Raw genomic sequence first — 24,768 nt, forward strand, 5'->3', positions numbered from 1 at the left:
GTGGTGCTTCTGTCACCCACTGTACACTGTAGCTCTGTCCGGGGACTGCGGGTGTTGTGTGGCAGCGTGAGCAAGATGGGTGGCTGTCCCCAGCAACAGAGAGACTGTGATCGTGTACTCTCAGAGTGACAGTGAGCTGTGGTGGGTGTGTGGCTGCCGGCTCTGTGACACGGTGACAATGAGGGCGTGTCGGGTTGTTGGAGTGACTGGGCTTTGAGACCTCCGTCGGGGGACAGCAGTGTGCCACACACTGGGGAGGCAGTGACAGAGCCGCTTCCCCTCCTTGTGGCAAGTGGGCAGTGACTCCGCTGGCCCGTGGCTAGCACAGCTGCAGGGGAATGCAGATGGAGCGTGTCAGCATGCCAGTGCCGGCCAGGGCGGCGACGCTGACGCTGTGGAGGCCAGGGTGTCGGGTGACCGGAGGATACGCACGGCCGTGGGGCTGGGGCCACCAGTGCTGTTAGGAGTACAGTGGTCTTTGTGTGATTGCGTACTGAGGATATGACACAGTGCAGATGTGCAGGTGACACTGGCTGTGACTGTGTGGAGCTGAAGATGTGACGGTAGTTAGGCTTTCTGTGGGAAGCAGCATTGGGGATGGAACCCAGGCCTTGCATGTGCTGGGCACGTGCTCTATCACTGCCCACGTCCCCTGTTCTATTTAATGTTTTATTTTGGGGCCCACCAGCAGCCCTCAGCCATGCCAGGGTGTGGGTGTCAGAGAGGGTGAGGCAGACAGGGTCTCACTAAGTTGCTGAGGCTGGCTTCCAACTTGCGATACTCCTGCCTCAGCCTCCTGCGTTGCCAGGATTACAGGTTTGTCCGGCCTCGTGTGGCTGACAGTGGCTGTGTTTGACTACATCGTGAGCCAATGAGCTGTGCTACAAGGAGCCTAGAGCCAGAGCAAGGAACTCCTGGTGCAGGGAATAGCAAGTTGACATCAGACTGAGACAGGGACACCAGAAGATCTAATACCAGCTGGGGACAGAGCCTCATCCCTCTGTCTTCCCTGCCACATGCTGGGTTTGGAGAGTGGCTTCTAGAAGCAATAGGGACAAGCTGTGGGGGGCGAGGTAGGGGGACTCTGGCTAGTAGCTAGGTGGCCCCTGAGGCCCCAGGCTCCAGCATACGTGGCTGGGCCAGGGATTCGGCGTGCCTTCCTCACGCCCCTGACACCCACACCCTGAGTGTGGCTGAGCGTGGCTGGCGGCCACACTGGCAGCATACAGAGGCCCCATTCAGGAGCCAGGGCCAGGTTTCCAGGGCGGGTGGGTCTCCAGCCGGCTGCAAATGAAATGTTTCCCCAAACCCAGATGAGCAGCGGCCACAGGAGGCCCTGGCCTGGCTGAGCCGCCAGGGCAAGGAGTATGTGCGTGACCTCGTGTGTAGCTGCTGGTAGGACTGCCGTTCCCCTCTGTGATTTAGGGATGTTTGTGTGCATTTCTGGGTGTTGGTGTGGTCAGTTATCTGTGCATGGGACCACGACCTCGTACATGTGTGTGACCCAAATCTCTCTCTCCCTCTCTCTTGTGGTGTTGGCGATGGAACCCAAGTCTTACAAATGTCAGACAAGTGTCCCTCATGGAACTGTGCCCCTAGCCTAGTGCTCTAGATCTCTCTGTGGGAGTTTCTGCGTGTTGCACTGTGGCTGATCTTGGGAACATCTGTGCGACTCAGGGGTCCATGTGGGCTTCCTTAGGATTTTGTGTACTTGGGGAATTTGTGTGGCCTTCTGAAAACTGGGCTCAGCATATGATTCTGCACATCTGTGTGATTATGTGTGTTTCTGTGACTTGGTGTATTGAGTGTGTGTGTGTGGGGGGGTACTGAGGATGGAACCTGGGTGTTCCACCACCGAGTCATATCCCTAAGCCTTTTTTAAAAATTTGAGACAGGGTCTTGCTAAGTTGCCCTGGCTAGCCTTGAACTGTTAATCCTCCTGCCTCGGCCTCCCGAGTATCTGGGGTGACAGGTGTGTGCCATCATGCCAACATGACTTGGTGTCCTGGAGTCGATCCGGGCATCTCCATGATGGCAAAGGTCTTCGTGTGTGACCCAGCGGTACAGGTGTCACTCTGTTGGTGGCTCTAGGGAGATCTGTGTGAGCTTCTGTGGCTGCGCTTATGTCTGTGTGCTATTCTGGAAGGGTATGCGATGTTGTCTAGGTGGTCCTGTGAATGAGTGTGATTCTGGATTTTATATATCCTACAGAGGAAGAAGAGGAGGACGGGGGACAGGAGGCGGGAGGAAGAGCAGGCAGGAGGAGAGGGAAAGGGAAGGGTCTGCACTTCGGTTGGTGCTTGTGTGTGTTTTCCTGACCCTGTGTGAGCATCGCCATGGGAGCCCGTGCCTGTGCCCACATGTGTGCCATGCAGCGTGGACATGCCTCAGAAGCAGGAACCCTAACTCCCATGCTCAGTCCCGCCTTGGGCTCCCAGCCCAGGGTGGACGCCACAGAGTGTGAAGACCCCAGGCAGATGCAGGCTGTGGGTGTGGGGCTGGGCCCGAGGCTGTCCGTGGGACCGGGGATCCCAGTCCTGCCGGGAGGACCCAGAGCGCCCCCTTGCCCAGCAGGCGGCACTCATTCCGGACCCCTGCTTGTCCTATGTGCCAGGTGTTTGCCCATCTCCCCAAGAGGCCTGCCCTGCTGCCACACAGCCCTGGAGCCCAGCATTGCCCAGCCCTACCCTCCATAGCCCAGGACGTGGCTGCCAGAGCCCAGATGTTTCCCCCTCCCCTTCACCCCTGGCATCCTGGCCAGGTAGTGCCATGGGCCTGTTTCCCGCTCCTCCCTCCCCCTCCCCCTCCCGCACACCTGCATGGTAAGAACACACCTGCTGCCAGCTGCAGCCAGGTGGGCAGCCCCGGCAGGGAGGAATGTGGGGGATTCCAGCTGTGGCATTCCAGCTGTGCCCAGCCCCCTGGCAGCACCCTCCTCCCTCTCGATTTCTTGAAGGCCAGGTGTGCCCTACGCTTTGGTCTCTGAGGAGGGGACAGGGAGGAGCCGGGGCAGCCTCCAGATAGGCACTCTGCTTCCCCAGGAAGCCTCCCAGCCGGCACCTGTGAAGGGGATGGCGAAGTGTATGTGCGTGTGTGTGTGCGCACACGGGGGTGTTGTGGGCATTGAGTAGGGGGTCTCAGGACGTGTCAAGAGCTCTGAGCTGCAGACGTGTGTGCGAAAGCAGTCTCGTGTGTGTGAGTGTGGGATGTGAGTGTGCATCAGCATTGGAGGAAGCATGTGGAGGCAGGGAGGCTGTGAGAGTAGAGCACAGCGTGGACCTGGTGGGTGTTGTGCTGAGGTGAACCAGGCGACGGTGTGGTGGTGTACGTGGGTCTGGTGCTGCGGTGGGCATCAAGGTGGGCCGCATGTGCCAGGGAGAGCGTGCTGCGGGGCGTGTGTGCGCGTGGACAGGTGTGTGATGGCGGGAGTTGTGTGTGCTGGGAAGGTGGGATGCTCCTGCAGGGTGAGGCCTGGGCCTGGTGCATGGCACCGAGCGGGGCTGCCCAGCTGGGTGATCTGCTGCACACACAGAGGGGGCCCGGCTCAGTCAGGGTGTGGAGGATGGTGGGGAGCACAGAGAGAGTCGGGGGCTTCTGGGAGGTGTGCCCTGCACAGCCATTTGCAGAGGGAGTGTCCCTCGGCCCTCCAGACCTTGCAAGGCCCTGGATCCACCAAGGGCTGCAGATACCCATAAGCCTCCCCATCTTCCCCTCCTCACACACCCCCAGCTCCCCAGAAGCCCCCACCCTCAGGTGTGCCCCTCACCAGGCCCATGACCCCCTTAAACATCTGCTCCTTCCCATAGTCATCCGAGGAACCCTGCTCCCTCTGTCCCCCAAGCTCCTCTGGGGCCACCTGTTTCCAGCTCTTTCCCCCAGAACTCACAGTCTCTTTTGGGTCCCCTCAGAGGACCCGGACCCTTTGATTCCCACTCCCCTGCCTCTCCTAGTTCCCCTCCCCCCAACCCAAAGCCCTTCCCTCACCTCTTTCTGGAACCATCCAGGTCCCCAGCCCGCTCAATCCCCAAATCCCTTTCCTGTCCCTCCCAGCCTCCCTCCCCCAAGGAGACCCCCCCACAACCTTGCCCCTTCCCTTGGTGCCCCCCAGGCCTTCATCCCCTCCCCTGTCCTTCCCTGGGAGCCCCCTCCCCCTCCTCAGCAGCCCTGAAACTTTAAACGGTGTTAAAAGTTTCTGTTTACGAGAAGCCCTTGAATTTTTAAGGACATATCGATTCCCTCGCATGCTTTCTCCAGCAGCGGCTGCGGGCCCAGGGGCAGGCCAGGCGGTGGTGTCCCAGAGATGGAGGTCCCCGAGCACCCAGGGGCAGACACAGGCTCCCCCAGACACAACTCGGGTACACTGAGCCCCCCAACACACACACACACACACACACACACACACACACACACACCCCTAGTCCAAGCACAGACTGACATGGGCTGACACACACAGGCACACATACCCAGCACAGACACAGACACTCCTTCTTGGCACACGTACACGCATATGTGCACACGCCAATCACACAAACATAGGCACCAGACTCACCCACTGACACCCCTTCCTGGAGTGTGCACACCCGTTCCACACACCCTGGTCACATGACACACATAAACAGATGTCTGAAAAAGACGCATGGTGCAGGCACACACTCACACACCTAGTCACACATGTTAACGTGACCACACACACGCGCACACACACACACTGATGTGGCCCGACATCCCCCACACAGTCACAGACCCTTGGCCCGACACACCCAGGAACTATGGTTCACCCATCCTCATTGTTCCAGACCCACAGGGACAGACCACCACACAGAGGGACATACACACCAAGTGACACCCAGGGACACTTTCTGCACAACACCCCTGATCACAGGCAGAGCCTCTGGGACACACAGAGACCCTGATCCCTGCCAGAGAGCCCCTGCCACACTCATCCAGACTGACCACACCCCCAACCTGCCACACACTGACGCTTTCTTCCAGAAAGACACTCAGTGTGCGGCAGCCCTGGCTAGCGCTTTCTGTCGGGCTTGGACACCCATCAATGTCCTCTGCACTTGACATCCCCAGGAATGCCAGCCCCCAAGCTCAGGGCCACTTGTCTTATTCCCCACTGTGTGCCTAGTGCTTGGCATAGGGCCTGACAGACACCTCTGACTCACTGACACCCCCATGTATCCATGTCACCACTCACAATGCACAGATCCATGTAAAAGACTCCTGAATGTGACATGACCTAAACTTATTAGAGGTCCCCAGAGGATACCCAGACCCACTCCAGACACCCATGGACATGCTGCCTGACCCCTTGTCCTAGCGAGGCACTGTGACCAGAAACATATCCACTCAGGAACATTTATGCAGACACATGCTCTGTGCCTGCTCACAGGGCTCAGTGGGCACAGCACAGGCCCTTACACAGCCAGCCTGGCTTGCACATGTGCGTGAGTACACACACACACACACACACACACACACACACACATCTGGGCACCCATGGCCTCCAACAGACAATGCTATAGTTGAGCATTGCCACAGCTTCTTGGCCTAGGATGGCGCTGGCTGCACCTGGTGGCAGGAGGTTCTGTCTCAACAGGAGCTGCCTGGGGGCTGCAGGCACCGCCTCCCTACCCACCCTGTGGGGGTACCCCAGGGTCCCCCGTACCAACCTCTTGCATTATTTCTTTCTGCTCTGGAAATGAAGAGTCAGGGGCCTGCAAGAGGGGCTGGGGTCTCAGTATAGTGTGTGAGTGTGTACTTGAGGCCCCATGCCCATTTTTGCCCCTGAGGGCTGGGCTGAGTGTCTCTTGCTATGATTTTTGTTTTTCTGCAGTACTGGGGATGAACCCAGGGCCTTGTGCCATGCTCTCTGCCTCTGAGCTACAGCCCCAGCCCTCTCCTGCTCTATCTGTGTGTGTCCTTCTCCAGGGCTACATGCAAGTGGCAGGGGGCTTGTGGAGGGTCTGGGGGTGTGTGTATGACATCTGTGTGCATGGCTGGGTGATTCCCTTAGGGGTCTGTCAGCTGACTGGGTATCAGAACTGTTGTTCACTGTGCCAGAGGCCTGGAGGTACATCCGGGCAACACAATGTGTGATGTGTATGTCCCTGTGTTGTGTTGCATTGTATCAGTGACACTTTGTATCTCTGTGTTGTTTGGCATGTACCTGTAGGTGGCCGATGGTGAGTGTTGGTGTGACAATGTGTTCATACATGTTCCTTTTATTAGTGTCATTCTGTGCTGAGGTATAATGCCACAACTGTCAATGTATTTTGGCTTGGTGTGTAGAAGTTGTGTGACAGGGTGTGGTTCTGTGGTCATACATGTCAGTGTTCTGCAGGACATTTGTCAATATGTGTCCTGTGTCAGTATGCATCTAGGTATGTCGGCATGCACTGGTGTGCTTCGTGTGTGCCAGTGTGTGTCCGTGTGAGGCCCACGGAGGTCCATCAGTGAGTCTGCCTCTGCGGGTGGTTCCTTGGAATCCCTGTGTGGGTACCAACGTATGATAGGCCTGTGTGTCAGTGTGTGGGTATTGGTGTGGGTATCATTGCGTGTGTGTAGGGGTGTGTGCCTGTGCCGGGTGTGCGTTGGTGTCTGTGTGCTTTGTTGCTGCAGGAGGAAAGGGTGGCCATGCCTTCTGTACGTGACATGTGTGTCAGGGTCCGAGCCCCGCTACGTGTCAGAGTGTGTCTGCGCTGGAACGCTGGCCAGCACGTGTCGAGGTGGCCGCGTCGGTGTGCGCCCCCGCGCGTGTGTGTGCGTGTGTGTGCGTGCGTGTGTGTGCATGTGTGCATGTGTGCGTGTGTGCGTGTGTGCGCGCCGGCCGCCCGCCGCTCCCCCGCCCTGCCCGCCCCTCCCCGCGCCCCTCCTCCCGCCCGCGCCGCCCGCCCGCTCCCTCTCCCCGGAGTGCGCCGCTTCCAAACTTTGTCTAAACTTTCACTTTCACAGCGCGGCGGTGGCGGCGGCGGCGGCGGCGGCGGCGGCGGCGGCGGGCGAGGGTGACCGGCCGAGCGGCGGCGGCATGGAGTAGACGCGCGGCGGCAGCGGCGGCGGCGGCGGCGGCGGCGGACGCGAGAGCCAGCGGCGAGCGCGGCGGCGGCGGCGGCGGCGGCCCCGGAGCCCGCGGGGCCGAGCCTGCGAGCGGCGAGCGCGGAGCGGCGCGGGCCGAGCGCGGGGCCGAGGGCCGGGCGGGCGCAGCGCGGCGGAGGCCGGAGCAGCCGAGCCGGAGCCGGAGCCCGAGCGCGACCGCCGCCTGCCGGGCCTCCCCTCGCCGCGGCCGGCCGCCGCGCTCCCGCCCGGGAGCCCAGCTATGTACTCCCCGTACTGCCTCACCCAGGTACCGGCCTCCGCCCCCGCGCGACCGGGGGAGGGAGCAGGCGCGGGAGGCCGGCGGGCGGGCGGGCGGAGGGGGCGCGCGGCGGCAGGGGGAGTGAGCCCGCGGGCGCTGAGGGGTGCAAGTCGTGCCGCTGGGAGTCCGGGCACGCGTGCGGAGTCACCGCGCGCGTGCGACCCTGGCCACCCGGAGGACTCCTGTTGGGCACTCCGCTGGTGACCCGCTGTGTGCGTGGCGCTGCCCCTGGGGCACAGGGCGGGAGTGCGTGAGAGTGTGTGTGTGCGCGCGCTCGACTGGGGTGCGGTGGGCAGCGGGACTCCAGCCGACCTGTGGGGTGGCTGTGGCGCGCACCGGGGCAGCGTGGCCGCTGGCAGTGTTTGCAAGGGTGACAGAGTGGCCGGAGGGTGGTCCCGAGGGCACAGGGGGGACCTTGGGTCTGCCGGCTCTCCCTGGGGCGGGCGCAGCGGTTCCCAACGGTGGCAATGGCAGGGGTGTTTGGCGGCTGCCTCTGCGTGCGGCTGGGGTGCCCCGGGCGGGCCGAACTGCCCGGGCGTCTCCCCAAAGTCTTTGTTCAGGCCTCACATGGGAGCGGGGCTAAGAAAATGGCGGGGCTCCCAAATTTCGGAGGGGCAGAAGAGGGGAGGGAGGGACGGGCTCACTGCCAGCTGGGGCCGCGCCTCTCCACCGACCCTGGACGTCGCAGCCGCGCCCCCCCTCCCCAAAATAAACTTTCCTTGGTGCAAACTTTCCGGTACCAGCGACCCGGGCTGCTGCGGAGTGGACCTGGCGGCACCCTGGGAATCCTGTCCCGCCACTTGGAGGCAGGACGGGCGGGAGGCAGCGGTGGACACAGCCCCCTGTGTTGCGACCATGTCGTCCCGTCGGGTCAGCGGCGGGTACAACAGCGCCGACCTTGGCGCGCTGGGAGAGCGAGTCCCGCCTCCAGCGAAGTTCCCTGCGCTGCTGAGGCAGAGACTGAGGCCTGAAGCATGCCTATCCTGTCATCCCACCCTTCCTGGGTCGAGGCATGCGGCTCTGAGAGGGCACAGAATACCATAGTGGTTCCCAGGGCCGTGCCTGCAGGGCCAGGCCACTGACAGGTAACACAGATTCGGCAGACGGGACACCTGGGGCTGCCTAGACCTGCTTATTGGCCAGGCCTGTCTGTGAGAGTTCTCTAGACCAGGCCTGGGGCTCCAACTGTCCCCTCTGTCTAGCTTGAGTCCTGCCAATGTGCCCATAGCTCATAGCGGATGTCCAGGTAGATGTGGCCGGTGATGTGTTCCTGGGGTTGCAGGAGGGTTTGAGGGGCAGGAGGGTATATTTAGGTGGGTATGAAGCGAGGCCTTTTTGTATCTTGTGTGCACAGGTGCAAGTTTGTGTGTGTGAGAGTTTATCTCGAGTCTGTGTGTGGCCCCTGTGGCTGGCTGAGATCAGGCCTGCGTGGCACAAACATGTATGACCTAGAGACTGGGTTTTACTATACAAAGCTGGTCTGAGTCCGAGTCTTTGTGGGCAGGGGTGCACTGTGTACGTGCAGGTGTGAGCAGGCCCTCTGACTGCCATGGTCGTGTGGGAGACCCCTGCATCTGTGTCTTCAACTCCACGGCCGGACGCTATGTTGGATCACCCACAGGAGGCCTTTGCCTAGCCAACTGGGGCTGAGCTGTGGCTGCTTTTTGGTTGACACTTCACTGGCCTGCGTAACTTGAGTTTGAGGCCTGGTGGGACCGGGACCCCATGCTCAGGCAGCCTCTTGTCCACCAGGCTGCTAGCCCTGCTCCCAATCCAAGCATGCTGGACATCTGGGCCTTCTCCCGACCCGCACTGTGGGGCCTGGCAGAGACACCCACCCCTCAGATTTCACATCACTTCAGGAGAGAAAATGCCAGCTGATGCACTGGTGACAAGGCTAGGAAGGGACTGGGTGGCCCCAGACTCAGGGTGATGGCCGGCACTTGGCTCTGTGATACTCCAGAAGGGAGCATGGGCTTAGTTCTGTGAGAGCTGCAGCCCGAGTATGCCAGGCTGGCTGGGAGGGGAGTGGGCATGGTATCACCAGTCTGCCAGCCCTGCATGGTGGGCAGGGAAACCCCTCAGCTCTGGGCAGGCTGTCCGCTGGTCAGCAGGGTCTGGCTGCCCCTCCCCGGCAGCCACAACTCTGTTTTTACAAATCTTTCTGCTTCCATAGTTTGCCCTGCCGGTCTCTGCTTTTCTGACAGTCTTTTTCGTTGGCTGTCTTTTTCTCTGTGTCTGCTCCTTTTCCATCTCTCTTTCTCCATCTCTGTCCTCCTGTATTTCTGATTGTCCTTGTCTCTGGTTTGGACCCATCTCTGCCTCCCCCTACCCCCTGAGCTCGGACTCTACTGTCTCTCCCTAGCTTCTCTCTGGCCCCCCTCTCACTCTCTCTCCCTTTTCTTTTTTTCAAACCAGAATTGGCTTCGATTTTAAAGTCAATAAATGATTGAGCAGGAATGAGCTTGGAGCAGCGGGGCCCTGGCGGGGAAAGGCACTGTGGGTGAGGGGGAAGGGCGGCGGGGGTGGGGGGTGGAAGTCTCCTTCTAGAAAAAGCATCAAAATCCAGGACTGCCAGGCAGGGCAGTTGCTGGAGATGCTCAAGCCCACTGCAGACACAGGCCTAAGTCCCAGGCAGAGAAAGGGGATGGAGGTGGACACAGAGGACCCCACAACAAACAGAGAGACACGTGCTGAGAAGGAGACACACACATACACACGCCACTCCACCACCAAGATGGGGATATAAGCATTTTGGTCACACTGGCTTGCAGATGCATGACCATCGACAGACATACGGACACAGGAAAATATGGACTCGTGTTCAGCGCATACTCGTAAACACACGTGAACCCCTTGAGATGGGACACGTGTATCGATGTCGGCTCAGAAATGTGGACTACCTCCCAGACCCATGGCCGTGGAGGCACATATGGATTCAGAAAACTGAGGTCCCGTGCTCGCAAGCACCCTCGACACACTTGTGGTGCGCGCACGCGCGCGCACACACACACACACATACATCCCTCGAGATGGGACACGAACAACGATATCGTTTCACAGAGACAGTGATACCTCCCAGACTGGCGGAGCCCTCAGCACACACTTACAGACACCAGGATGGAGTAATGGCGGGTGGACGCCTTTTACACGGAGAGGGGAGGCTGTTGGTCCACCCTAGTGTGCGCACACATACTCCTCAAACACTCACAGACACAGATATGCACCAGTGCATGCTTCCCCCTCCCAGCCACGGGGATGCACACACAGACATGCAGACACTTGCGAACACAAAGACATACATGGGCGTGCGCAGATACACTCGCCCTCAGACACACACCTACGCCGATATTTCCTGCCGCACGAGCAGCAGAATGTCCCTGCACCTTCGTTTCTGCGCAGTGACACACAACGCCTACTGGGGGGAGGGATGGGCTGTGCCCCCGGCCCCCTCGCTCTTTCTCTGGGTCCCTGTGGCCATGTCTCTGCCCTTGCAGGGCTTTGGCTCTGTGGCCCTCTACTAACCTGGTGCTTACTTTTCTTATTTTTTTTTTGTTTTAATTTCACCCCCGACTTGGTGCTGGGGACTGAGCCGGGGGCAGTCTGCCACTGAGCTACCTCCCAGCCCTTTTCACTTTTTGATTCCAAGTTGCCCAGGTCGGCCTTGCGCGTGTGCTCCTCTTGCTCCAGCCTGCGGAGCTGCGGATAACAGCCGTGAGCTGCCACACCTGGCTCTGGGGCTTGCTTTTAATGGCCTGTTCTCTCTGGCTCTGGTCCGGCACACACCTCCTGCCCCAGCAGTGGGCATGCAGGAGCATGGGGCAGGTCATAGCTGGGCTGGACGGGGGCCGTGTGACATGTTCCAGTGCAGGGCCAGGCCGGGTTCGGAGCCGAGGCGCGACTGGATTAATGTAGCAGTAGGAGCGTGGGGCTCTGCTCACTCTGGGAACTGGAGCCAGGGGTCCTGGCCCAGCCGTGGAAGTCTTGTGTAAGCCCAAGAGCCTCCAGGTAGAGGCTGTGGGAAGAGGGGTCAAGGGCTAGGCTCTGCCGTAATTCAGCACCCAGCTTAAGCTTTGGCTCTGCATCTCTTAATCCTGTGACTTGCAGTACAGGGTTTTCCTGGTCTATAAAATGGGCACGACAGGGTGCACCTCTCTCGGGCTGTAGGGAGGCTCAGTACGGTGCTTGGCACGTGGCAGATGGTTTGGGTGGTCGTCCTCCCGGACCCTCCTATCTGAGAGAAGGATGGTTCTGAGGGGCAGAAGACAGGGTCAGGCACTCCCACTGTGGAAATCCAGGACTGCCTGGAGGAGGGAGCAGGAGAGGAATCTGGGAGCTAGCTCTTGGTCCAGCTTTTCCCTCTTGCACGGAGTCCTGCCGGCCAAGCAGAGGGTGGCAGTGCTTCAGGGTAGGAAGAGATGATGACGAGGGTGAGGTGGGGCGATGGCCTGCATTGTCTTATGGGGACTTGATAGCCTTCCTGGGGGCTCTGAGTGCCGGGAAAGGGACATGTGTACTAATGCATATCCCAGAGGGAGTGAGACAAAGCCTAGAGATGTGGTGCATCTCAGTGGCAACTTCAGGGATGTCCCCACAGCTCCAGAGCCATTTCTACATCTGTCGTTGGGTGTTGTCACTTGGACCCAACTGTGGGGCAGGATTTGACTAGATCAGGTGGGCACTGCAAATGGGTGGCAAACTGACGCCATCACTGCTGGCAAAATCTCCCTGTGGTCACCATCTGGCCACCCGCTGGTCTATGCGTGTAACTCGCCGGAGCCTGGCTTTTTGATCTGCTTGGGTCTTGTCCCCAGATCTTGAAGCTGAAATTTGGGGTCTAGTAGCTTTCTTCCTCCAGTTGGACCGAGAGAGGGAGGGGAGGCTGATACCTGACAGTTTCTCCAACATGGTAGTGCGGACAGGGCTTCTGTCTCCCCTGAGCTGTGGACGTGGGGACTAGGGAGTTGAGAATGGCTCCCAAGGGCGGCCGGGGTCCTCCTAACTTTGTGGGAGTTGATGGATGCGTTGGGCCTCAGGGATGTTCTCCTGTGGATGCCGGTATGGCCAAGTGTCTTCCCACGCATCTGTCTCTCACTGGGTGCTACCTGCATATGACTCCGAGGACCATCACACATTCCCTCTCTTGTGCATTTGGTGACCGTGCAGTCGGTGTATGTGGGGGTGATGTCAGGCATGTCCGTGTGCTTAACGTGGTCATGGTGCTGCTGGGCAGTCCATGGGAATTGGTGTACCTGTCCCCGTCCCCATCTTTGATTATCCGCTTCACAATGGAATGGCCACGTCACAGCACAATGAGGCAGCATGTGTCTTCCTGGCCGACTGAAGGTTACAACTCTGTGTTCCCAGGCCTGTGTACACATCAACCCAAATCCACACACATGTTCACACACATGTTCACGCGGTCTCTGGGTGTCACCCTCGCTGTGTCATTGTGCCTCATGGGCTTGTCCTTGTGGCTGTCACTCTGTGCCTCGCCACATGATCCCTTCTCCCTGGCATCCCCGTCCTCTTGACATGGTGCTCGATGCCCACTATGGCGGCTGAGTGAGTGGCTGCCAGCAGGCTGGCCGCTTGGTCCCTTCCCATGAGGCTGCACGGCAGTGGTGGCCTGCTGTGGGCCCCGCCCGTAGCCCTGGCCCAGCGTGGACAGAAGCCTGTTGTGCGGCGAGGTGCCGTGTGTGTTTGGGCCGCCCACAGGCCTCCCTCTGTCTGCCCAGCGCACATTGATCTTGGCTTCTGCCTGTGGCCGCCCTGGCATGGCCAGCTGGGTGTCCGGCTGTCTCTGTGGGCCTGAGCCCTCTGTCCCTGCAGCTCCCGCCACCCCCATGGTCAGGCCTGCCCCAGGTCCCTGCCCTGGAGCCACTCGCAGGCCCTCAGAGGCCCCAAGGGCGCGGATTTGGAAACTGAGGCCCCCCTTCCTTCCCCCTTCCTCTCCCTCTCCTCCCTCTCTCCTCCCTCCCCCCTCCGGCTCCCTCTCTCCCTCTCTCTCCTCCTGCCAAACGCGTCTTGGCTCTGTCTGAATATCTCTCCTCCTCGATTTTTGGCTCCAGCTCTGGGCGCGCTCACTAAAGGAAGAAGGGCTAGCTCCCCGCCCCCACCCTTCTTCACCGCCTCCCCCTTCCCGAGGAGCCCCTCTGAGGGCGGGAGCGGCCTCATATAGTGGCCTGAGCCCCCTGAGTGGGCTTGGCCTGGGGGGCACAGGCCTTTCGGGGGAGGAGCAGGGTGGATTGGCCTGGCAGCCCGAAGGGGGCAGCGGGCAGGGTGACAGTGCTGCCCGGCTGGGCGGGCAGGCGGGGAGGGGTCGGGGCATGGAGCTGGGGTGTCTGGCTTCTGGTGGGGCTGGCAGGCCTCTGTGAGGCGCAGCTGTGCCCAGAACTCCGAGTTGCGTTTGCCACCACTACCAATGTGGCTGCGCCAGCCAGCGAGGGGAGGCGAGTCGCGGGCACTGCGGCGCTCCACAGCCAATCAGAAGCCGGGGTTGCACTGGGGAGCTCTCCCCCTACTGGGCCCCACCCTGAGGGGAGCCGGGGGTGGTGGCCAGCAGCAGGCAGGGGGCAGCGCCCACCGCCACCACTGAGGACCCTGCCCCCTCTGCTAAAACTCAGTGCCAGCCTTCCTGGCACAGATCGGGCAAGAGTGGGGGTCTATCCATCCCCACCTGAATTTGTGTGAGCCAAGCTGGAGGAAGGGACTGCTCAGAGGTGCACCGCTGCCCCCCCGCCAGGCCTTAGGAGGTGACTTTTGGTCTGAGGCAGGCAGGGGCTGGGGGTGGGGGCCCAATCATCCAGGTGGTTCCAAGCAAATATGGGCTTCGGTCGTGGAATCATCTGGTGTGTTGGGGGTTATTCTGAGTCCATTTCACACAAAGTCACACACTCTCACTGGCACATGTGGGCACAAAGAATCCTGCTGCCACACACTGGCATCCTGTGCCTCCCTCCTCTAGGCGCACACAGACACAGGCGTCCACACACAAAGAGGCCGACTGCACATGACACCTGCAGACACCTCGCCATACCAAACACTGGTGCAGCACGACACGCCCAGGGAGGTCCTCAAGGGGGCAGATGCATGGGACACACGGTGACATGGCCACGGGTTATGAAGCACAGTATAGAGACAGACTACCACCATCGACCACCCAGGAGTACACGCCAAGACAGTGGGGAACATGGCACCTGCATACAGTGACACGTCAGACTCCAGAAAGGCACACCCATCACCAGGCACACAGGAACACACATGAGCACACACACGCCGTAAAGCACTTAAGACACACGGGCGCGCACACCTCCCAGTCCACCAGGAGCGAGGTGTCCATTGGGAAATGTCTGGAGATATTTTTGGTCTTGGAGAGGGGCCTGCTCTTGGCATCTGAGGGGTGGAGGCCAGGGGTGCTGCTTAGCACCCTGCAATGCACAGGGCGCCTCCACCTGGCCCCAGAATCAGTAGTGCTGAGGTTGGAAGGCTGGCCTCAAACACACACACACAGTGACACACGGGTGTGGCTAACCCTCAACACATGGTGTGCACACACACGTATCACGCTCGGGCGCAAGGCTGGCTGATGTCGTGGCATCACCCCCGGTGCTGCCCACCCACCAGACGCGGGCATTGTCCCACATGCAGCTGTATGCACACACCCAGGCACAAGCCCTGCGGTGTGCACACAGCTTCGTTACCCTGGCACGCAGCGGCAAGATGCACACCCACACGGTAGTTTGCACCTGGTCACAACTGGCCCTGGTTGGAAAGGAGTGTGAGAGATGAGACCTGTCCCCCTGGAGTGGCCCCTCTGCCTGCCAGCCTTTCTGGCTGTCTTGAGCTGCATCCATAAACCTGACCTCTCTGCCCTAGTTTGTAGAAGCCTGGCGTGGGGGCAAGTCTGGGACACCATATGCCCACCCCTGCCCAGGACATCACTGGCTTTCTGGGCCCAGCAGCCCAGGGCCCCACCCTCACTGCCCTGCGGCCATAGAGAGAAGGGAGGGGGACAAAGCTAGTTCTCAGGCTTGTCTTCCATGGGCTGTCTCACTAAACCTTTGACTTTTTTTTTATTTTTTAAATACTTTTATTTTTATGCCATGCTGAGGATGGAACCCAGTGCCTCACATGTGCTAGGCAAGTGCTCTACCACTGAGCCACAGCTGCAGCCCCAAACCTTTGACTTTTTATTTATTTATTTTTGCGGTGCTGGGGACGGGACCTAGGACCTTGTGTGTGCTAGGCAAGTGCTCTACCACCAATCCACCCCCTCTAACTCAATCCTTTAACCTGTGATTCCCCATTTCCCGCCCTGGGGAGAGAGAGAAGAAAGACAGGTGGCAGAGGAATAGCAGGAGAAAGCCTTTTGTAGGATTATAGCAAAATGAATGGTTTGTCCTGAAAATCACGGCGAGAGCGAGCATGTACCCTGGCTCACCATGTCTTCCATCTTGCTAAGTGCTTCTCAGCTTATCTCCTCGAATCCTGGGTGAGGTGGGTATTGTTAATTAGGAGAGCGGAGTTCCGGTTGAGCTTCCTGGGTTTGAATTCTGGATCTGCTGCTCACTAGCGGCGTGACATTGGGCAAATCACTCAACCTCTCTGGGCCTCTTTTTGTGATTTAGAACACAGGATCTAAGGAGCTGGTTTGTAGAAAATGCTTCAAAACTGTGCTTGAGGTGAAGCAAATGTTTGATTTAATAGATGACAAGCCAAGACTCAAAGATGGGAAATCCAGTGTTAGAGTCAAGGGTAGGAGGTTGTGGAGCCTTTACCACTACCCTAAATCCTGCCAATGGGACAGAATTGCAGCAGATTCTCTGGCCTTTACCTGCACACTCTCATACCTCCATTGGAAGCATGCCCCAGCTGCCAGTCCTTATACTCTCCTTACCACTCTGACCTTCAAATCATCTTCCAACCAGGGCTCACAGTAAGGGTGTATGATGGTCTCACCCCTTCTGAACCTACACGGACCAGGCTTGCCCTCCTTCCAACAGGACCGGACAACCTCTCCCACACCTTGCTGGGCACCCAGCCGGAGCCCGCGTGCTGAGGGTGCAGCCGGGGGCCTGTGCATTCCTTTGACAAATATTTACCAAGCACATCCTGGGTGCCAGGCCCTGTTCTAGGCCCTAGGGGCTCGGCAGGGAGCAAAACTGGCAAAGGTGCCAGCCCTGGTAGGAGGGCAGACAGTGAATGTGATAAACAAGGGAGTGCCCTGTCCTTGAGACAGTGCTTGGTGCAGGGAAAGAGCTCAGGACAGGCCCAAGGGAGAACAGGGCTGCCGTGGGTTAGCAGAGGGGGTCGAAGAGGCTGATTTGCAGCATCGCCCTGCCGGTCAGTTGTGGCCTCAAGGGCCCCTTTCCCTCACACACAGGCTGCCTGGAGGTCAAGGCTGTGTGGTTGAGCAGGTTGTCTCCATCTGCCCAGAACTCAGGGCCTACTGTTGCCTCCTTAGCCATCTTTGTGGGTACACCCTGTGGTGCCCACTCAGGACCTGGGGACAAGATGGCTGGGGCCTTTCCTGTACAGAATCCGGGCCTCAATGGGCACTGGGTATTCTCAACCCTGCCATTCTGAGCCAGGGGGTGGGGCGGGGGCAGCTGGTGGCCCAGAGTGGCACTTCCACCTGGGTCCCCTGATTTAGCTCCCCCAGGGCGGGCCCAGTTTATTTTTACCCCAGCCTGTCACCCTGGCAGTACCAGGCTGCGCCATCTTTGCAGAGTCTTGGGTACTTGCCCATAGTTGGGGGGCACATGGCTTTGACTGGTGGGCCCCCAACTCTCACTGGGCTCCAGACTTCCTCTACCTGCAGGGCTCCAGATTGAGGGTCCTAAACTGGGCGCTGGTGGAGTCCATGCTGCAGGCTGACAACCACCATGCCCAGCCTGGTGGCATTTGGTTTGGCCCCCTGCCTGCCCGCCACCCCCACCCTGCGCCCGGGCAGAGCCGAGCGGCTGCCGCTGCCAGTCTCCATTTCGAAGCTTGGGGTGGGGGTGGGGGAGTGCTGTGTGCCTGCGGGTCCGCTGCCTGTCCTGTGCCACCTAGGGCTCATCCCTGGGCACGCTCCCTGGGAGGGCCCGGGCTGCCTCACCGGCTGCCCCTTTGCAGCCTAGAGCTGGGCGAGGATGCGCCTGGCTTCCATCTTCCCGCTCCTTCCCTCCCTCTCCGCTCTCCTGTAATGGCTCACCGTTTTTTGGCATCTCTTCCCCTCCCCCCTCCCATAGGCGCCAACCTCACTTCCAAACCCGCCATTGCTGACTCTCAGGCCTTCTTTGCTGCTGAGGGCTGGGACCTGGGAATGAGGGTTTGGGGGACCAGGCGTGAGGGCACTGGGCTTTCTGGGTGCTGTGTGAGTCTGGAGGGCACGTGCCCTAAGCCAGCAGGCTCCACCCTTGTCTTCTTTTAGCCTCAAGGTTGGCAGAGCCAGATGCAATGAAAGTGGGGACTCTTCCGTGTCTTACAGCCCTCCTGGGCCCAGTGTTGCTCTCAGGGCCACCAGGAGACCAGTGTGGGCATCTCTGCCCAAGCCCATGGCCTGGATTGGCAAAAGTCAAGTTTCATACGTGGGGTGCCCCTGTGTTCCTCTCCCAAGTTCCCCCCAGATCCTCAAGAGTCTTGCTCCCCTTCTCCAGAGCTAGGGTGTGGGGGAGACCAAGCCCTACATTGGGCTCTTGTGTCCCCAGAGGGGCATGGGACTTCGGAGGAACCGGTTTACTGCCCTCCCCCCCCCCAGCCTGCTGCCCGCGCGCCTCTCTCGGCACTAAACAAAGTTTGCTAAGTAACTTCAAATGTTATTTGAGGACGGCCTGGCCTCAACCCAAGGCGGCCCTGTGGAAACTTGTTTTTCGCTGCCGAGGCTGCAAGTATCAAAGACACACTTTCGGGGGGGGGGGGTGCTTCGATGCCTCTTTCCCCTCCGTGGCAGGGGCTGGCGCTGAGTGGACACTCAGACACACACAGAGCACACACACATGGGCCAGTGCCGACAGAGGGACCTTCCCAGCACCCTCGGGCCTGTGCATCAGAGACGGCAGGGGGACAGCTACGGAGCTCAGCACTCATGATGCACACACAGCACACCCGCACTGACACACCAAGGAGGCCTGGAGCGTGTGTGTCCCAGATGCTGCCCCCAGCTCAGGTCCCCTGCATCCTTCCAGCTGGTAGGGTTTTGCCACATTGAGGAGAGCGTGGCTCTGATGCCTGAAGTCCTATTTTCATGGCTTGGGGGCCCAAGGAATATGAGGACGGAGGCCTTCTAGCCTCAGTTTCCCCAACCATAAGGAGAAGTTGTGGGTCTGGATGGTGTAGGACATGGAACCCCACGTGGATCAGGAGAGCACCTGGGTTGGAGTCTTGGCCTGGCAGCTTTTCAGAGGTGCCTGGTTTTCTCATCCTTCTGGCTGGCTGAGTCCCTAAAGGTGGGCTTTGAGCACGGTGTCCACTGCTGCTCCTGCCCATCCTGATGGCCTGAGCTTGGTGCATGGCCCCCTCCCTGTAGGGCACCCCACCAGCTCAGGGCTCTCCAGGAGCTGTGCAAGAGCCCACGCCAACCCTGCTCATTCTCCCTCCTCCCTCCAGCACGCCCTTCTCCCTGGGTGTCTTTCTCCCTTTCTGTTCCAGCTTCCCCTCTTTCTCCAAACCCACCTTCTTCCTTCTCCAGGTGTCCCCCAGCCCTGCACTGGCCTGGAGCTCAGGGAACGTGTGCGAAATAGGCACAAAGTGTGTCCCTCACTGAAGCCAGCCAGGCCTAGGGTCCTTCATGCCCTTGTGTCCCTAAACACCTACCTGGGGGTACTCCAGGCCTCAGCAAGAAGTGGAGGGCTGGGCACTTGGGCTCACACAGTGGGTAAGGAGGGCCTTTGTCACAGTGTCCCTCCATCTCTCACTTCTGAGGTTTACAAACAGGTGGGCCCCTGTGGAATGCAATGGAAGCGCCAAGGCCCAGAGAGGACACTGGGCTGCCACTCTCTTCCAGTCCCTAAGAGTCTCCCCACCCTCCCTGTCAGCCTGATCCTCACTGAGGTAGGTTTGTGGGGTCCCCCAGTCCCAGCCCCCCACACTGCCTCATCTCCACTCACAGTCAACGCCCGCAACACCCCGCCACCCGCAGTCTGTCGCGCGGTGACAGCCTGTCACAGGCACCGCCGCACACCGGCACAATCTGTCGTCCACGCACAGTCTCACACACAACCTGTCACACACACGCACGCACGCACACACACACAGCGGCACAGTCGCACACACAGCCAGCCTCACGCGATCACACCAAGCGTCACAGCTTGTCACAGCCATAGATTCCTCACAATAAAAATAACAGCTACCATCTCCAGAGCAATTACTCTGGGCAGGCGGTTGGTGGGCAGGCAGGCGGGCATCCATGACCTCCTGTGACCTGACCCTCCGGATGTGAGGCAGGTGTGAGTAACCTGTTTTACAGATTAGGAAACAGAGGCCACAGGGTCAAGTACCAAGGTCATGGAGCTAGAAGTGGGGTGGCAGGAATGAGCCAGGTCCCCAGGGGCATGCAGGACCAAAACAGGTTACCCCACCTCTTCAACCTCTTCTTGTCCACCACAGGGCGCCACCTCCTGGCTCTCCTCTCCTCTCCTCCCTTCCCATTCCCTGGGCGGGGAAAACAGATTTTAAGCAGTCCAGGTCAAAAAACAGGGGAAGAGGCTTACTGGAGCCCTGCTTAAGGGTGCTTAAACTGTCCTTGGTTGGGGAAAATTGAGCTGCTCTCCACTGAGATCTACTTGGTTCCAAATGAGGCACTGATGGACAGTACGGGGCTGTCTGAGAGGCTCCTACATGTGCTGTGGGCACCAAGTTTGAGGTCTGATGTGTGGGTGCCTTGGTGAGGCGCCCCCGTGGTCCAAGGTGATGTCAGTCTGCGGTCCTGTGAAGACTCCTGGGTAGGCTGGGGCGGGAGTCCTAAAAAGAAGTCTCTGGACTTCAAACAGTCCCCGTTCACAGGGGTAGAGTGACCTTCGTGGGCTCCTGGGCCTCGCAAGCCCCTGAGCCCAGGGCATCTGCACCCCCGCCTCCACCCTCCGCGTTCCAGGGCGCTTCCTCCTACACCACCTCCTCTGCAGCCCGCCTTCCCTAGCTTTCGCCTTCTTTGTTCCACCCCGCCTGCTCCCCGGGGCTTCCCCCATTAGAGTTGCCTTGGCCAAAACCAACACGGCTCCAACGACGTCCCGCCGAGGCCCGCCGGGCTGCCGGCCCTGCCCCTTGGCTTGCTCGGGGGGCCAGATCCCGGCTCCTCTGAGGCCCGACGGCGGCCGCCGCGCACGTGGCCTCTTCCATCCGGCGCTGGGAAGCACCGGCGCACAGTTCTGCGCAGCGGTCCAGAAGAGGGACCCCGGCGCACTCGCAGATCCCTTTCGAAACCCCAATAGGACATTTGGGCGCGCGCACGCACTTAACACGCTCCCGCACTTCAGTCCAACCGGTGTCAGTGGTACGCCCTTGTCCCGATCCTGCCATTCGGATCCCAGGCTTATCTGCACACGCAGGCCTGACACCCCAATGAATTGGGCTGTAGAGCGCACACATGCCCATAAACACGCCGAACCTGATCGGAGTCCCGAATACAATCCTGCGCTCCCCTGCTCGCGCGGGGATGGACTTTGCGAGCACAAATAATGCCCTACGCCTTCACGGGGTTCCTGGCTCAGGTGGGTTGGTGAGATCACAAGAGCCGCTAGTGCCCACGCACGTGGCTGCAGGACCACGCGTGCACACACCTCCCTGGCCTGCACATGCGTGTGCTTCACAAACCACACACCTGCCCTGTCCGGCTGCCCAGGGCACCTGGCTCCAAAGCATTCAGGTTGTTGGGGGAGGGAGCTGGGGACCTGGGCGGGATTAATTTCCACCCCCCCTTTACTCTCTGAACACTTGCCTCCCAAACGTCCCTGGGGGCACAGGTGAGACCCCCAGAACCGCTGCTGCCTAATGACGCCCCAGCATGCGCTATATTTATATTTGAAATTTGTACCTTCACATATATATATAAAACATTATATATACATATATATATATACACACATATTAAATACACACACATATTGCCCCCTCGCCCTTCCCGCTCCACTGTTATACTTGGATTTTACCACCCCCACTAGGTTTCGTACCAAACCTTCAAAACCCATTTTGCTAGGCAGGGAGGTGGGGCGAGGCAGAAGTTCCCCCCTCCCACTGCGGACGCCCTATGTTTGTAAAGGCCGAGACCCCTTTTCCTGAAGGGCGGGACTGCACCGCCAAATCCCGCGGCCCTTCCCGAAACACAATCGCGGGGGTGGGTGCTGGCGGCGAGACGTTGCTTTTTGGTGTGTTTGCTGTTGCTGCTTAAATTAATCCTGAGTGACAGCCCGCAGTTCTCTACAAAGAGGCCATTTAACGCCCCCCCACCCCGGGCGAAATTTCCACTTGCCCCCCTGGGTCCGCCTTGGCCGCTTGGGAATTTGCTACCAGCGGTCCTGGCCTTCCCCTGAGGTGCGCCGCAGGCGTGGAGGCGGGTTCCTTGAGCGTGCGCCATGGACTTCGGGAGCGAGTGTGGGTGGGTTTTGGAGGGGTGGGAGACGTCTTAAAATAGAAGCGCTTGGCGAGTGAAGGTGGGGAGGGGTGTCCCAGGACTTCCCAGAGTGCCCCAATGTCCGACTATAGAGCTTCAATGTCCTAACCCTGCTGGAGAAAGTCAGATTGTCCTCTGTGTCTCAGAGTCTCTCGAGGGGAGATGCGTTGCCCTGCACGTTGACCTGAAGCCCCCACCCTACTCCAGATGGGCACCACTTCGCGTGCCTGTGCATACCCGGGCAAAGACGTGCCTCCGGGGAAGTGTGCTAGCCCCGGCTTGTGCCCCTCGACAGGTGCCCGCCGCCCACGGGCTTCTTTCAGTATAGCCTCCTGGGTGTTCTCTAGCGCGTGGCATTTCCTGGACTCGTAGCTACAACTGGCTCAAGACTGGGGAGTGCACGTGGGGCTGGGGTGGTGGGGAGGCCTCCCTAGGCCCAGGCCGGAAGCGGGGCCCTGGGCTTTCCACTCCACAGAACGTGATTACATACTGTCGCTGGCACTTGGACCGCGCACCGCGGGATGGAGGGAACAACACAGCCCTCGATGATGCTGAAGCCCTGGACCCTGGGGCCCCAGGGAGCCGCCGAGCCATAATGGGACTGTGCGCGTGCGCGGCGGCAAAAAGGCGGGAAGCAGAGCTTCGAGGTCCCGGATGTGGGAAGCGCCTGTGTACGCCGGGGCCCCTTAGGCAGAACCACTCCCGGAGTTGAGTGGGCAGTGCCGGACGACAGACCTCGCTGGCAGGTGAGGGAAAACGGAGAGCGAGTGTGAAGGGGCAGCGGTGATAAGCGAGGCCTTCGACCGTTTGTCCTCGCCAGAGGCCCCAGGATGAACCCTGTTGCTGCCGTAGGCCCCCTGGGGGTTCCATCAGCTTCTCCGAGCCGCTCGCTGCGCCGGGGTGGCGCCCTACTGCCCCGGGGCAGCTGAACCCCTCACAGCATTCGGTCCCCAAACACGAGAAAACCCACGCCCGCGGCGTGGAGGCCTGGCCTGGTTCGGTCTCTGGGGCACTCACGGTTTTCAACGCCAAAGACCGCGGCCGGAAGGGACCCAGTTAGGGGCGCACCGGGTGGGGTCCAGGCCGCCGCTGCCTGGGTCTCCCTCCCGCGGCCGTCCGACACCCCACGGGTGCGCGGGGCGGGAACGCGGCGGCGGCCCCGACCAGGTGTCTGGGCCTGACCCTGCAGAACCCGACGGAAGCCCGCTGTGCGGTGGGCACCGACCTCCGCCCTTGGCCGCGCGGCTCCCGTGCGCTCGCGGCTCCAGGCCCGCCCGAGCCCCCCAGCCACCCCCCAGCCGCCTCTTTTTGGAGAGTAATGGCGAGGAAATTTGCGAGGGGAGAGTTATGTTTGTTTGCAGGGTTGGCTGGGTTTGGGGGCGTTTGGTCGCCAGCGAGCACCTGGAAGAAATGTGACTAAGTGGCAGAAAATGCGCTTCCCTCTGTCCTGCCTTCAGGACGCGGGAGATGCGAAGCCTTAAAGAACATTTAAAAATGTCCCCGCTAAGTCCCCCAACGACCCACGCCGCCCTGCTTTTCGAAGATAACTAGCTGGATTTGGGGCGCCGAGGCCTCCCTGCCCTACCTGTCGTAGGACTCCCCGGGCAGGCCAGAGGGAGAGGGGGAAAAATGGGGGCAAGAAAAAACAAAACTTGTGCGTCCGGCGGGCCCGACTTAACCTGTTGGAGGAGGAAGCTGGAGTCCTGATGCCCGGGGAGCCAGAGTCGCCCCGGGCATTCAGAAAAAGTGCCCTGGGGCCTCCGGTGCCCTCGGAAGCGGGTCATAAACCGTCTTCTCATCACCCGAATTACTTAAATGCGCTTTGGTGGTGTTCGGTCCATTTGCTTTTCCACGTGCACATGACTCAGCCGGCCCCAGCTGCACCCGGGGAGGTGACCCGGGGCCCTGCGCCCTGACCCAAAGCGGCCCATACAGGTTCAGACTCCCCCCCACTCCTCGCAGCGCCCAGACGACACTCAACCGCTCCCACCCCGCTGTTCTTTGGGTCTTATTCCCCTCTTCTTTAAAAACGCCTTTTTTTTTTTTTTTTTTAATTTAAAGGAGTTTATTACTTTTTTTTTTTTTTTAAAGCATGCGAGACAGAGGCTGACTGGTAGAAACAGGCAGTTTAAAAGGGGGGTGTAGTGTACGTGCGGGTGGCACTCCGGAGATGACCAACCTCGCCTGCCGGGACTAAGCCTGCTGTGGCTGAGTCCCTGGTAGAATCCGGCATGAGGCACCCGGATCGCCGCCGCTGAAAAGGCGCTATAGAAATGCAAGGAATTATTATGATTTTAATAAAATTGTGTCTCATTTAGGAGCGCGCTTCTGCGCTGCCTCTATCGTCGGAGCCTGGGTTTGCCACTGCAAGGTCTGTAATCAGAGAAAAATACCAGCTTTGTTGAGGGTTAGAATATATCATTGGCTAATGTGTGTGGTTTTCTTTTTTTTTTTTTTTTTTTAATAATGCTAAGCATTGGAATAATTAAAGAGTGAGAAATAACTCGTCTCTCCTCTCTCCTTTTCATTCCTCATTGTCTTATTTAAAGGCGGAAAGAGCGCTTTTCGGCGGAGCTGGTTAGTTTTAATGCCGGCTTTTTCCCTCACCCGCCTTTCCCTTCGCTCCGGTCTGATTCGCAAATCCCCAAACTGGCACAAGCCGGGAAACTTGCGGCCGGTTGTTCTTCTCCCCGAGTTGGAGACAACCCTCCAACCCTCCCCCGCTCCTGGGCCCTGACCCACTGCCTGGCTTGTACTGGAGCGATTTTAAAAAGAAAGAAAGGAAGAAAGGAGCCGGGCTCTGGTACCTCGGTGCCAG

The 24,768-nt window shown here is 59.6% G+C and overlaps 1 protein-coding gene across 1 annotated transcript in view; it reads left to right on the forward strand.

Annotated features, from left to right (window-relative positions):
• Positions 1 to 6,996: 6,996 nt before the first annotated feature.
• Positions 6,997 to 24,768, forward strand: part of NFIX (nuclear factor I X) — a 96,212-nt gene continuing 78,440 nt past the window's right edge. Inside the window, exon 1 of the mRNA XM_079116217.1 lies at positions 6,997 to 7,348. Within this exon, the coding sequence (XP_078972343.1) occupies positions 7,322 to 7,348 (27 nt within the window). The 5' untranslated portion in view covers positions 6,997 to 7,321. The remainder of the gene's footprint in view (positions 7,349 to 24,768) is intronic.

This window comes from Sciurus vulgaris (assembly GCF_902686455.1).
Source record: "Sciurus vulgaris genome assembly, chromosome: 16".
NCBI classification, from domain to species: domain Eukaryota; kingdom Metazoa; phylum Chordata; class Mammalia; order Rodentia; family Sciuridae; genus Sciurus; species Sciurus vulgaris.